Source organism: Coregonus clupeaformis, chromosome 6 (assembly GCF_020615455.1).
Source record: "Coregonus clupeaformis isolate EN_2021a chromosome 6, ASM2061545v1, whole genome shotgun sequence".
Lineage (NCBI taxonomy): Eukaryota > Metazoa > Chordata > Actinopteri > Salmoniformes > Salmonidae > Coregonus > Coregonus clupeaformis.
The window spans coordinates 11,679,234-11,694,886 of record NC_059197.1 but is presented as its reverse complement, the minus strand read 5'-3'; the positions used below and the strand labels follow the sequence as shown (position 1 = coordinate 11,694,886).

The 15,653-nt window shown below is 45.2% G+C and overlaps 1 protein-coding gene across 4 annotated transcripts; it reads right to left on the bottom strand.

Annotated features, from left to right (window-relative positions):
• Positions 1–354: 354 nt before the first annotated feature.
• LOC121567382 (reticulon-2) lies at positions 355–15,291 on the bottom strand. Of its 4 annotated transcripts, none has more exons than XM_045218365.1 (10): positions 15,143–15,291; positions 13,466–13,519; positions 12,318–12,839; positions 11,411–11,623; positions 6,774–6,981; positions 5,952–6,090; positions 1,912–1,981; positions 1,569–1,615; positions 1,391–1,449; positions 355–1,157 (listed from the first exon to the last, which is right to left on the bottom strand). In XM_045218365.1, the coding sequence occupies exons 1-10, from the start codon at positions 15,171–15,173 to the stop codon at positions 1,082–1,084; spliced, it is 1,419 nt and encodes a 472-aa protein (XP_045074300.1). In that variant the 5' UTR covers positions 15,174–15,291; the 3' UTR covers positions 355–1,081. The 4 variants fall into 4 exon arrangements, with proteins under 4 accessions (XP_045074300.1, XP_045074302.1, XP_041733327.1 ...); XM_045218367.1 differs by having other exon boundaries at positions 11,411–11,620; XM_041877393.2 differs by lacking the exons at positions 11,411–11,623; positions 12,318–12,839; positions 13,466–13,519; positions 15,143–15,291 and adding an exon at positions 9,416–9,531.
• Positions 15,292–15,653: the final 362 nt, after the last annotated feature.

The window sequence follows — 15,653 nt, the reverse complement described above, 5'->3', positions numbered from 1 at the left end:
TGGTTTAACCTTCAATACTCAGTACTGTATTACCCAAATTCCTTTTACCTCAATCTCAGATGAAACCCTAACTAACTGCATTTTTCCCAATTCCATTCTCACAGATATTCAGATCTTTAAAAGTCATACTGTGTACATTTTCGATCATTGTCTTCTTGAATGTCAATTCAGAAAATACATTTAGAGGCCTGGTTCTGACTATGCTGTTGTATCCTACAGTTGAAGGTGGGGGTAATTTTAGAAACTTCACTGGTTGTATAGACTGGTGAAATGAGAATGGAAGACGTTCAACGTTATTGAATACAAATGTCATGTGGATGATCATATGGGCAAAAATAAACAGAACATTTGAAATGAAAAGAACAGTTGTGGTTTTAATAGTTCTCAGGTAACAGGTTCAGATCAGCAAGCTGCATGTCAACTCACACATACTGTGTACACACACTTACACACACACACACTCGTCATGAGCACAAAAGTGCCATCATTCCCTCACACACACACATCCTGATTCCAAGTGTTAGGCTGCCATGAATAATGATGAACTCTAGTTTGGTGAACTCCAACCTCTGACCCTGGACTGACCCTGTCCTAGCTCCTGGTGAACTCCAGTCCTGCTGGACTCTATACTGAAGTTTTTACTTCCCTCTGATCAGATATACAGCTGTTAATAAGGAACCCACAGGTCTCATAGCATTAGAGGTTCCAATCAGTCTTATTACTTTACTGGACTGCAGCTGTCTGTGTCATTCAAGCCACAATCACCCATGTAGGTCATTTAATGCTGTACCAACAATCATGAGCTGTGTCTTAAATCTTCCTTCGAAACAGCAACAACTCTCGTCCAGATATCACTTCCGTTCCCTCATCCTCACCCAATAGCAACCTACCCAATCCCACCATACAGTATACAGTATCATCATGTCCCAACCCCATGCTTCGACTCCCCACACAACCCGCCCCAATCTCAGAAGCTCCGCCTTCTGGAGCTCTGAGCACAGACTGCTGAGTAAGACATCTGAGTGACAGCCTGTAACTCCTCCTCTTCTCTGCTCCTCATCCTCCTGTCCGCCATGACTCTTCATTGTGTTTTGGGCTTGGCACCGCCAGGGGTTGGGTCAGGGGTGGGGCCACCACCTTGGGCAATTCTGTGGAGACTGTATTAAAGAGAGGGGTCAATATCACATTATCTCATTTTCATTGGTCATTGACAAAGGTTATATGCTTTTTCTATACCATTTCTCCAATACTGCCAGCCATTACAAATTGAGTAAATGTCACAGTGATTCAGAATTCAGTTCAGGGTCTGCAGAGCTGCATTGGAAAACTACAGGAAGGAAAGAGGAATGTTTAATTCCACTGTTGTGCCGTAAGATGGCGCCATACTCACATGTCCTTGGCGTTGTCAATGTTTGCCTGAATTCCTGCAAAGAAGCCATCCACTTTTGCCTGGAACATCAAAAAGGGTATTGGTGAGAAACACACTTCATTTGAACAACTGACAGAAGTACCTTATTTTACTGAATTAATCAGGGTAGCAGTTGTCAGCAGCGTGAGTGAGATTTGACCTGGTTCTGCCTGTAGAACAGTGGTAGAGAGAAGAGGGCGATCACACCTGGAGAAGAGGAAGATAGAAAGGGAGGAGTGAGCATGTGTTAAGCCTTCTGATTGAGTATATAGCTTCTTCAGACTAACAACATGGCATACACTTTTATTAAAATCAAAAGGATGTTGATAAAACAATAGAAGCGCTGTCTTCAACTGAAATACTAGAAGTAAAATATGCGACAATGTCAGCATTCATCAACCAATTGTATCCGTCTCTACAGGACAAATGGCCATCATGATTTTTGAATGGCAATACAATAAAGTTATTCAAATACTGATTCTAACTGTGTCTGTGATTCTCACCAATGATGAGCACTGTAAGGCCGTTACACAGGTCTCCCAGGAAGGTCACCAGGTACATCAGAGCCAGGAGCTGAAAAGAACGGGAGGAAACACACAGTGAGCTCCACATACACAATGCACAATTGAATGTACTCTTTGCATTAAGGATTGAAAAATCCCATCAAAATATATATATATTTAGCAGACAATTTTATCCATAGCAACTTGCAGTCATGCATGCATATATTTTAAGTATGGGTGGCCCCGGGAATTGAACCCACTATCCTGGCAATGCAAGCAACTGACCACCAAAGACCACACAAGCTTGTGGTAAATGTGTTGCAAAGAGTATCTTAAATAATCCCACAGCACCCCTCCTTGCAAACCCTCCACACCTTTCGTGAACTAACACTCACACTTGACTTCCCCCCTTACTAGCTCTGACTTTCCTTATCGCTACTTTATTGAGGAAAAATGTACTTACTATCACTGAGATATGTGGTTGTCCCACCTAGCTATCTTAAAATGAATGCACTAACTGTAAGTCACTGTAATATGTTAATGAATGCATGCATCATATGTCAAAATTGCACATGGTCCCTGACAAATGAATGAGTACATTATTCCCAGATCATCCACCATAACCCTTCTGGAGTTCGTGTAATATAGCTCAGTGGGTTGTCACTTCGGACCCTTACCCCCATCCTGAAACGGGACACCCCCCTCTCAGAGAAGACGAAACTCCTCTCGCCCCTGTAACTGGGTGAACAGCCACCTGTGTCCCATGTCACATACCGGCCAGGTCAGGGTTGATATCGCGGGGCTCTGGGGCTTCTGGGGATCAGGCTCAAGGCTACGTGGCACAGTCACACTGGCTCTCACTAACTGAGATAAGTCACACTAAGTACTCCTGCTGTACATTTACATTTAACCCTGAAGCATTATTGTGCAACGCATATGACTGTTGTTGATTCAATTTGCCAATGTTTTAGTTCTACTGTCCCGGTAAACTGGAGAGGAAATGAATGAAGTCTAAAAGGAAGGTTTCTAGCAGAAACACTTTATCATTTGATAAAGAATTGAGCTTTAGATTTTGTTATTAGTCGAAGTTTGCAAGCATACAACATGTGCTGTATACCGTTGAAGTCGGAAGTTTACATACACTTAGGTTGGAGTCATTAAAACTCGTTTTTCAACCACTCTACAAATTTCTTGTTAACAAACTATAGTTTTGGCAAGTCGGTTAGGACATCTACTTTGTGCATGACACAAGTAATTTTTCCAACAATTGTTTACAGACAGATTATTTCACTTATAATTCACTGTATCACAATTCCAGTGGGTCAGAAGTTTACATACATTAAGTTAACTGTGCCTTTAAACAGCTTGGAAAATTCCAGAAAATGATGTCATGGCTTTAGAAGGTTCTGATAGGCTAATCGACATCATTTGAGTCAATTGGAGGTGTACCTGTGGATGTATTTCAAGGCCTACCTTCAAACTCAGTGCCTCTTTGCTTGACATCATGGGAAAATCAAAAGAAATCAGCCAAGACCTCAGAACAAAAATTGTAGACCTCCACAAGTCTGGTTCATCCTTGGGAGCAATTTCCAAATGCCTGAAGGTACCACGTTCATCTGTACAAACAATAGTACGCAAGTATAAACACCATGGGACCACACAGCCGTCATACCGCTCAGGAAGGAGACGCGTTCTGTCTCCTAGAGATGAATGTACTGTGGTGCGAAATGTGCAAATCAATCCCAGAACAACAGCAAAGGACCTTGTGAAGATTCTGGAGGAAACAGGTACAAAAGTATCTATATCCACAGTAAAACAAGTCCTATATCGACATAACCTGAAAGGCCACTCAGCAAGGAAGAAGCCATTGCTCCATAACCGCCATAAAAAAGCCAGACTACGATTTGCAACTGCACATGGGGACAAAGATCGTACTTTTTGGAGAAATGTCCTCTGGTCTGATGAAAGAAAAATATAACTGTTTGGCCATAATGACCATTGTTATGTTTGGAGGAAAAAGGTTGTCACTTGCAAGCCGAAGATCACCATCCCAACCGTGAAGAACGGGGGTGGCAGCATCATGCTGTGGGGGTGCTTTGCTGTAGGAGGGACTGGTGCACTTCACAAAATAGATGGCATCATGAGGAAGGAAAATTATGTGGACATATTGACGCAACATCTCAAGACATCAGTCAGGAAGTTAAAGCTTTGTCGCAAATGGGTCTTCCAAATGGACAATGACCCCAAGCATACTTCCATAGTTTTGGCAAAATGGCTTAAGGACAACAAAGTCAAGGTATTGGAGTGGCCATCACATAGCCCTGACCTCAATCCTATAGAACATTTGTGGGCAGAACTGAAAAAGCATGTTTGAGCAAGGATGCCTACAAACCTGACTCAGTTACACCAGCTCTGTCAGGAGGAATGGGCCAAAATTCACCCAACTTGTTGTGGGACGCTTGTGGAAGGCTACCCGAAACATTTGACCCAAGTTAAACAATATAAAGGCAATGCTACCAAATACTAATTGAGTGTATGTAAACTTCTGACCCACTGGGAATGTGATTAAAGAAATAAAAGCTGAAATAAATCATTCTCTCTACTATTATTCTGACATTTCACATTCTTAAAATAAAGTGGTGATCCTAACTGACCTAAGACGGGGAATGTTTACTAGGATTAAATGTCAGGAATTGTGAAAAACTGAGTTTAAATGTATTTGGCTAAGGTGTATGTAAACTTCCGACTTCAACTGTATATTGTATTACTATGACAAGGGAACATGTTTCACCGATATGTCAGGACTGACCTACACTCTTAAAAGAAAGGGTTCCAAAAGGGTTCTTCGGCTGTCCCCATAGGAGAACCCTTTTTGGTTCTAGGTAGAACCCATTTGGGTTCCAGGTAGAACCCATTTGGGTTCCATGTAGAACCCTCTGTAGAAAAGGTTCTACATGGAACCCAAAAGGGTTCTACCTGCAACCAAAAAGGGTTCTTCAAAGGTTTCTCCTATGGGGACAGCCGAAGAACCCTTTAAAGTTCTAGAGAACCGTAAGTGAAATACACAAGTGAAATGTCATACCTGTTCTGTATGAAACACATACATAGGATGGGGAGAGGGAAAGGACAAGAACCTTTGCATAGCCTTTGCATGAGTACTATGTTGTTTTAGCCTCCATAAAAAATGACACCATTGCAATGCTTTGAGAGCACTCAGGGACACTTGTAATGGGAAGATACAGTTGCACTGCTTTCTTATTGTTACCCTTACAATACGACATACGTTCGTTGTGTATTGTCCCCGATGCGAATCCAATAAAAACCCAATGTACTACAAACTTGCAATTGTGCTTGCTGCCAGTTTGCTTGATTACACTCCGATGCGACCAAAAACAAGGGAACATTTAAAGCAGCAGGACTGTATATACATGATTATCACAATTATATGAACCACAGTGAGTTGTGGGTATGACAGCAGCTCTCTTTGACAGTGGTCTTGTTAGGAAACACAGTCGTCATTTGTCATTTGGCGACGGAGGGCATGACAATGTTGTCATCTCCAGTGAACGGGGAGGCAGGCTGATGCCAGTACAGCACAGAACAGAGGAAGAGAAAAATATGGATAGAGAAAGGGGAGGGATGGATGTCTGTTCTCATGAAAGAGAGTAGAGCCCAGACAGCTAGCGGTAGTAATGTTCAAGTAAATCCACAACGACAAGACAGCCTCCTGTAAACACGATAATGGATGGGGTTCAAGAGACAAGGAGGAGAAGGTAAGGAGATTAAAAGACAGACAAAGAAAGAAAGGGAGCAAAAGAGAGAGAGAGAGAGAGAGAGAGAGAGAGAGAGAGGGCGTGTTTTGAGGGAAAAAGGGTCTATGCCATTCTGAAGAGCTTCCTTGTGTAAAAGGTTATTTGAACCAAAAGTAAATGAACGAGACTGAGAGGAGCTATTGAAGGAGAGCGTATAAAAGGTACACTGCCATATTCTGGCCAATTCTAGATGAAGATCGAGGAGATCCAATACCTAGGCAGTCTCACCTTGAGAGAGTCGAAGAGGCTTCCAACCAGGAAGAGATTCTTGAGTGAGTTAGCAGCAGAGACGACTGTAACGATGGCCTTCTGCATGTATTGGTCAGCCAGCTCCCCACTGAAACTGATGTCCAGATCCAGATACGCCCTGAGGAGAGAAAGAGTGGGGGGCCGCATTAAAACCAGAGTGATAGGGGGGGAGTGATGGAGAAAGAGAGGGAGATAGAGTCCATGATCAAGGACCAATGGGAAGGAGGAAAGAGTGAGTGTTGATTAGAAAATTAGTGATAGTCGCCACGAACACAACCTGATGCATACACAGTTTGTTGTCTTATGCCTCAATGATTTCCATCAGAACAGATATTCTTTTCAGATCATGATGGATGAAGTCTATCAACTATTTTATCAAACAGCAGTGGTTAGCCTAAACAAATCATAAAACACACTGCCGTTTTCAAAGTCAAGCCCACTGGACTGTGAATTTATTTTGGGCGGTGCAGGAATCCAGCCAATTGAGAACCTATTCCTGAATGCTACTCCCACACCATTATTAGAGAAGAGAGGAGATAAACGAGAGTGGGAGGGAGTGGGGGATGAGGGAAAAGAGGAGAGGATAGGCGAGAAGAAGTAAGAAAATAAGAGGGGAGAGGAGAGGAAGAAGACAAGGGAATAAAGGGGAAAATAGGAAATATTTCTAAAAGAGCAGAGAGGACAAAGTGAATGGAGAGCAGAGATGATGAATACGTCAAGAGAAGAGACCCCCTCCGGATTTAATAGGAACACTTCCCACCCCATTCTATCCCATCCCATCCCAGGTGGCCAGCCACTCACTTGAAGGGGTGCACTCCGTCTCCCATGCTGAGCACGTGCAGGATGTTATAGTAGAGGCGGACTGAGACGGTGAAGCACATGATGCCCAGGGAGATGGTGGAGATGACTGTGATGATGCTGAGCTGGAACAAGGACAGGAGGCCCACCACCAGCCCTGTGAATACCATGCCTGTACACTCTGTGTCCTTCCAGTAGATCAGATCCATCACTGAGGAGAGGAGGAGGAGGAGAGGAGAGGAGTGGAGGGGAGAGCAGAGGAGACAGAGAAGGATAGATGGTAATAGAGGGATAGGGAGGGGAATTGACAAGAGAGGGAGAAAAGGTGGAGAAATAAGAAAGTTGCAAAGTCAACATGTTCTCTTCACATATAAACCAATGAGAAACAGAGTGGAAGCCAACATGGACTCAGGAGTCTTCATTGAAGCAGGGTGGGGGAGGGGACAAGCCCATGCATCTGACACTTCCTCTTGTTATTTTAGTTGGTTGCTAAAGGCAGCAGGGACAGTCAGAGCTGCAAGAGTCTCTCCTCCTCACTGTTCCTGCCTATGTGCCTTTTACAAAACCCCCACAGCATCACCAGCCAGTCAGTCCCTGTTTGGCTCTGACTCTCCAGTGCTCAGTGGGCCAGAAGGCCTTTCAGCTGTGCGGAGGCAGAGCAGAGGGACAGTGATCACCAGGCAGAGAGAAAACACACACAGGAGCAGGGGGAGACGTCAAGCCTAACATGGGCTTAATATAGCCTGCACACTGTATAGAGGATGGGAGAGAGAAGAGGAAAGAAAAGAGGAGAGGAGAGGAGAGGAGAGGAGAGGAGAGGAGAGGAGAGGAGAGGAGAGGAGAGGAGAGGAGAGGAGAGGAGAGGAGAGGAGAGGAGAGGAGAGGAGCAGGAACCCTGAATTTAAATGTTGCCTCGGAGAGCACCTGCTGACAGTCTTCAAGCCCGCTACCACCCCCTCTCTACACCCTGTCCGTCTCCCTCGATCAGTCACCCAGCAACTGGAGCCGCTGCAACTGGGCGCTCTCATTACAAAAATGGAGGCTCCCCTGGCCTGATCCCTCCATGGAATAAGTCAAAGTACGCCAACCAACAGAGACATTACAGCCAAAACACTGATAGCACAGTGTAATGAAGCTGAACACTAGCAGCTCGCTAACCCTCGGACGTGGTAAACTGTAGTGACAAAGGCATGTGCTCATTACTCCATGGCTATTAGTGTATGAGTCAGCCTGGCCCTGGGAATTAGAATAGAGTGCACTGACATATCTGACCAGCAGGAGGACTATTTATAAACATTACCCCACACTATTAATACCTACAAAGCCTCCGGCACACACACACTTGTCCATTGTCCCAACAGGTGGAACTGTAGCATACAGCCCTCTTCGATGTGTTTGCACTTTGCGACATTGACCAGTACATGGTAAGACTGTTCAATGCATAGACTAAGTGCACTAAGAAAAGGAAGACATACTACAACAAGTTATACTAATGCCGGAGCAAAACAAACCCCTCATGTGACGGTCCAATAGATTGACTCTATACTAAGCCGTGTCTATATTGGTTGAAGTTAATATAGTTATATAATGAACTCTTTGAGAATAGTACAGACAATATGAAGTGGGGAAGGGGGAATGGGGGGTTACACACACACACAGGCATACACACACATGCACACACGTGACCACAGACCAAATTGAAAGCTATATTTGCCATAATCTTAGGGAAACCCCTCTATCTGTGCCAATTGCGGCATTCTTTTACCCCATGAGGAAATACAATTCAGCACTCTTCTGACTGAACTAACCACCACAGAGCTGAGCACTGACTGACTGACTGACTGACTGACTGACTGACTGAATGACTCAATCGTTACTACAACATAATAAATTACCAGTCAACCAATTCCCAGCCTGACCTGGCATTATTTACCACCACAACTAAAACCACCACCCAGCCATTGTAACACTACGGGGCATGCAGGAAGTCCCAGAGTACCCCTGTGAAACACCTTGGCTCTGCCAACCCTGCTGCCAACCCTGCTGCCCAAAGAGGTAACATGTCCGATGGGGCACAAACCAGCTGATCACGCTACTAGCCTCTTACATACAGATACAACCACACAGATGGTGCTGTAACAAGCTACAACACAACTCTGGATGGTCACCACTAGGGCCGGGATGAGCAGGTTTTTAAAGGACCAAATAGTTTAATTTTTGCCATGGAAAAAATATTGCGATACTGGTCCCATCACTAAGCAGGCAGACACACACACCTTTGCATAGTTGGTACGGTCTCAAACACTCATGGTCAGTGAGTGGTCAAAATCTCCCCATAGACCCCTGGCTTTAGCTGTTCTCCTGACGTTCAGACTCCTCTCCAAACCCACGGTCACTAAATGCATGGCTCTACAGTGGACAGACAGTCAGTCCCTATATGTGTAAGCGCCCCTACGGCTTGGGAAGATAGGTGCTGTAACTTTAACTGTGCCCTGATCTTTCCGGTGTTTGAAACGAGACACTGCTTTGCCCATTCAATAGGTCCCCTGCCTCCCCGCCTAGTCAATTCACTGATAGAGCTCAGTGTGCCGACTGACACTGTCTCATATTATCTCCATCTTGTCTCTCTGAGCCCAGGGTCTTACCATTAATGTTGGCCATTTTGGTTGCTGCTCAGGCGATCCCCCCTTCTCTCTCTTTGACTCTCTCTCAGTCCCCCTGCTCTCTCCCTGCCACTCTGAGCTGTTTTTGGCCTCCCCTGCCCCGTCAGCAGTACAGAGACCTTTCAGCCAAAAATGATCTGCCCAATAGGGCCCGCCCCCCTCAAGACTCATGGAGACTCCAATGTAGATAGACAGATAGATATAGAGATACTGTAAGATGGATACCCAATATATTCACTTATTCACACATTTAGTACATGCACATACTGTATATTGACTGAGACAGAGACAAACCTTGAGACACAGACACATGTTGACATATACAATACATAGATAGCCATAGCTGGATAAAATGGAGAACAAACAAAACCACTAGAGACGCAAAGAGACCCACAGACAAAGGTAACAGGCACACAAACCCATTCAGAGAAAAACACTCACACAGACACGGAAATGGATACAGACAGAGAATTACACAACACACTTATGTAAGCAGAGACAGAACAGACAACAGCTAACAAAGGAGCAGGTATAGAAGTAAAAACACATTATTGTGACATACAGACAGTACCGTCCTACCGGTAAGTACCCACTCTTAGAAAAAAGGGTTCCAAAAGGGTTCTTCGGCTGTCCCCATAGGAGAACCCTTTTTGGTTCCAGGTAGAACCCGTTTGGGTTCCATGTAGAACCCAGGTAGAACCCTTTTGGGTTCCATGTAGAACCCTAATGGAACCCAAACGGGTTCTACCTGGAACCAAAAAGGGTTGTTCAAAGGCTTCTCCTATGGGGACAGCCGAAGAACCCTTTTAGGTTCTGGATAGCACCTTTTTTTGTAAGTGAGTGCAGACGATAGCTCAAATAGCCTCATATATTTCAGATATGCATAGCAGTAGTCTAACCTGTAACCGTCTAGTCTAACCTCACAATAAACATGGGGAGTAAAATATGTTCTGACACATTCAGCCCCGTTCTGATACAGAAACCAGATGGTTTGCTTTACATGATATCTAGAAAACCCTTAAAGCTTGTCAACAGCTTGACCAGCCATTAATCACCCATGGCCAGTGTGAGGGGGAGTGGACAGTACACTACACCCAGCCCCCAGTCCACCCAGCCCAGCCACCCCCCAGTCCACCAACTATAATAAGATTGGAAGATATGCCGGTGGTCCATGTTGAGTGGTGCCCCCCTTGAAGAGTCATGGAGGCCAGAGAAGATAGAGAGAGAGATATGAAATATCAATCTCTCTCTCTCTCTCTCTCTCTCTCTCTCTCTCTCTCTCCCTCTCTTTCCCTCTCTCTCCCTCTCCCTCTCCCTCTCCCTCTCCCTCTCCCTCTCCCTCTCCCTCTCCCTCTCCCTCTCCCTCTCCCTCTCCCTCTCCCTCTCCCTCTCCCTCTCCCTCTCTCTCCCTCCCCTGTCTCACATTCTCTTTATCATGTGTACAGTGATCCAAGGGATACGGAAAGATTGGAGTGTCAGTGTGTGTTTCCGAGCAGACATACATACAATACAGACAGACCAGGAATACAGACAGATTTTTGGTGCAATTAGCCCATTACCCCTCGGAATCCCAAGGGAATGTTGCCATGGAGACACAATGTAACACTCAGGGCTCACAGCGGAATATATTCCAGGGTCCATGTCACTCAAGCAGTGAGAGGGAAATGTATATTTTCAGTATTGTTTGAAAAGGATTGATTGAGGAAGGCTTTGTGCTCTCAGCAACATATCAAGGAAGGGGTTGGAAGTGAGGTATCATCGTAGGGGTCACTGTCTTCCGACAGATGGCGTCATTCTAACATGACCATGTTGCCATGAACTATCAGTGCAGACTTGCTATCTGACGTAAGATAATGTAGTAGAAGTCAAATAGAATGATTTGGGCAAGGGCGGGGGATGGTAGATGCTCAAAATGTAAAGGTAGTTCCAAGATAGGAAAGTCACATAAAAAGAGATAAGATGTGCTACAAACGTTACCTGCTATGTGGGTGCATATTGTAGGGCCTGATAGGTTGAGCTCTGAAAACCACTGTTCGCTGACCAGCTCTTCCTGAGTGTTTCGACCAATGGAGGTGGAGGAAGTGGATGATACGTCATCGGTGAGGCCGCCTCTTGGTTGCACAGCCGTGAGCAGTGTGACTGTGGTTTCCATGGTTACGAGGGACTCAGGCTCAGGGAGTGATGATGCTGCTGAGAAACAGAACACAAGGTCATTGTGATGATGTCATCACCCTGCATCAAGTTAGTCTACAACCAGGTTGTATTAGATCAACTAAAAATTGAATTTATCTAACAATGTAAGTATTTACCTTAGCCTCACCTACTATACAATGAACAGTGATTTAGCAATCTTATTAACAAATGTACTCATCCTGATCCTACAGACCAGGAGAGAGCATGCTGTCCAGGGAGTCTAAAGCACAGTGGTGTCTGACTTCATCTGTGGTCATGGTGTGTGACTAACACGCACACACACACACACTCACACACACACACACACACACACACACACACACACACACACACACACACACACACACACACACACAGGCAGTATTAGCTCAACTCAGTTGTGTTGTGTGTAAGCCATGGTCCTGTCACAGTTATGTACCATCAAATGGGACACGCCTCCCATTTTCAAACATAGAGTTTACACCCATTTACCCTCGAGCAATATCCTCGCCCACTGTGTGATTTAAATGGCTAGAAAATATGCAGAAGCTTCTGCTTTTATATATGTAAGTCGCTCTGGATAAGAGCGTCTGCTAAATGACTAAAATGTAAATGTAATATGTAGCTCCATGCAGGTATATCTAACCTGATCCCATCTACCCTCCCATCTAGATAGCCCCACCCCATCCCCACTGCCCCATAGTGGGCTCACCCTGGTGGCTATCTGAGGGACTGTAGTGCTGGGGCTCCAGGGGCTCTGTCTCCCCTCTCTGGGTCTCTGTGTCCCTCTCCTGAGGTTCAATCTCAGCATCTAGGAGAGATGCCTGGACTGTCTCAATCTGTCTGTGGACCTCCCTTTCCCTTTCCTCCCACTCCCTCTCCTCCTCCTCTCGGGCGAGGAAGGCGTGGGGGTCCCACTCCACGTCGGGGGAGTCCAGTGGGAGGAGCGTCTCCACGGTGTCCGTGCGACTCAGGAAAGTGCGGCCTCCCCTGGCCCCGCTCCTCCGCCGGCTCCCTGACGATAAGTCACGATGATGTCGTGAGGCTCCGCCCGCCTCTGCCTCGGCGATGGCGATGTAGGAGAAGGTGGGCTCGAAGAAGTTCTGTCTCGGGGTCCCCCAAATGGAGGGGGATGAAGCTCCACCATCATCATCATCCTCCGGACCCCCGGCTTCTTCGTCAGACCACTCCCTGGCCGTCTGCAGGTCGCACAGCTCAGACTCCTCATTCCCACCTGGAGAGAACAGGCACAGGAAAAGCCTTAAAGTAAAACCTATATTTCTTTAAGTATTTTTGCATTTGTATATTTGTTATTCTGTCCTGAGTCAATGTTATATGTTGAAATTGTATATGTTTTCATTACAAAAAATCTATAAACTTAGATATAAACTTCAACCATTGCAGTGAAAACTTTCATCCTAGGAGATAAAGCTATATAAGCACAAAATATTATTCCATAAACATATCACATGTTCTGTGACTTTAATATCTATGGAGGAGCCGTTTGACGTTGCTTTCTCTCTTTCATCTACAAATCCTCTGATGTTTTTGAGCGCTGAGTTGAAAGCCCAGTAAAACGCAACATGCTTTGTCTGAATGAAAGGGCAACATCCAAAGATGCAAAACGCCTTTGTTGGGAGTAATGTTCCAGATCTCATTTTTCCAAAAGGCTACAAAAGCATTCAAACCAACAAATGGACACAATCAACCTCTACCTACTACTATAACCTTTACGCCTGTAGACTTTGTAGACATGTCATAGTATGATTTTTTCATATTATGATTCTCACATATGAAGTTCAATCATTCACACCATGCATTTCTATACATGTACAGTGTGTATGCATTGTGTGATGCTACCTTCAGTGCAGGGAGGTGTTGAATCAGGTGTGGAGGAGACAGAACCATATTCCTCTGGAAGAAAAATAACAACATTAATCAGAGACGTGTTTATTTCCATTGGCTAGGGAACTATCACAATCACAGTCGTGAAATGTACAGTATCAAACAGACAATTTGTATCTAAAATAACAACCGATTAACAACTGGAGACTGTTCTATACCGTCTATGTCTGCAACTCCTCTCTTCCTTCTACATCTGTCTGCAACTTTTAGCCAAGGCCAATTTGCATATACCGTAAGCCTGGAGAGCAGACACTATCGAGGTAACAGTTTTCCTCTCAATATCACATGCTAAAGCATTGTTTCACATTCAAAAGCATTACATTGTGCACAAAAGCATTATACCACACATAGCCTATTCTCAGACAGATTACCTGCTTTCAATAATGTAAATGTATTTCTATAGTGTCTCAATACATTGAGATGAGATTGAGAGCGTAAATAAAAGGGTTGCATTTGTAATTTTTAGGAGAATCCATGGCTCGAATCCCGTCATTTGAGTAGCCTTTTTCTAAGCCATTACCAAGTCTTTAAAAGCAATTTCATTAGTGTTTGTATACATTATGCTAACAGATAAGTATGTTCCACTTCCTACCAGAGGTGTGGACTCGAGTCATGTGACTTGGACTCGAGTCAGACTCGAGTCATGAATTTGATGACTTCAGACTCGACTCGACAAAATGTACAAAGACTTGCAACTCGACTTGGACTTTAACATCAATGACTCGTGACTTGACTTGGACTTGCGCCTTATGACTCGAGAAGACTTGCTACGAGGACTTGTAATGACTTGCAAAGGCTTGCTAAGAGGACTTGAAATGACTCGAAACTAAAATGTAGGACTTTGGACTCGACTTGAGACTTGATGGCTTTGACTTTTGACTCGACTTGGGACTTGCCTCATCTTTGACTCGACTTGACTCGGGACTCGAGGGCAAAGACTTGAGACTTACTTGTGACTTGCATAACAATGACTTTGTCCCACCTCTGCTTCCTACAGTACAGATCAGCTCTGGCAGAGCAGGCCTTAACTACATTAGCTAGCCTGCTGCCTCAGATCACCCAATAAATCAAGCAGCCGGCAACTGTGAAAGTAGCCCTGACTAAAATGAACACACCAGCATACACACACACACAAAATAAACCAAGACTGCCGATGTGGATGGAGACTACCAGGAGGGTTGTGGCGTCAGAAGGGAGGTGAGGAGACACAACGACAAACACAGCGACAGCAAAACAACACACAGCTTTTTGATCCTGATCTCTCTCAAACACACACACACACACACACACACACACACACACACACACACACACACACACACACACACACACACACACACACACACACACACACACACACATAACCAATGCTCAGTCAATGAAAACACTCACACATAGCCTACACATCCTGAGAACACACATAGACATCTGCAATAGGTCTCTACAAAACAAAAGAAAGAGGTGTGTCTGCTACAGCACTCCATCCATCCGTCCGTTCAACCATTTGTTTATCAAGGGAGGGAGAGAAAGAGAGTGAGAGGGGAGATCGATGGCCATGCATTTGGCTAGTACAGATGCTGTACAGATAGATGGATGCTAAAGACAGGCAGACAGACAAAAGCCGACACTCACTGCAGTGGGAGAATCCAAGAACCTGGCCCATACTCCATCAAGGCACCGCTGGGCCCATCCAGTCTGGAAGCCCCCCTCTCTTCCTCTAGATCTCTCTCTCGCTCTCTCTCTCTCTCGCTGCTCCCTCGTGCTCTCTCCCTCTTCCACCTCCCTCTCTCTTTCTTGTTCCACCGATGCAGCTGTTTCTCTCTGTCTCTCCCTCTATGCACCCTCCCCTGCCTTCTCTCGCTCACGGGCCCCTCCCTATCTCCCTCTCCTGCTCTCTCTTTTCCCCTCCCTCCCTCTCTTGCTCTCACGTCACTATGACAGCAGGGGAGCAGCACAGGCAGGGCAGAGCCAGAGAAAGAGTGTGTGTGTGTGTGTGTGTGTATGTGTGTGTGTGCATATGTGAGCGTGAGTGTGTGTTTCCCTCCTTCCATTCATGACTAATCATTTGTGTATGCATCCAGCCGAGGGGAGTACATCTCTGCTTTTGTAATTTCACATAAGCATCTTACGGGGCTTTGCCTTG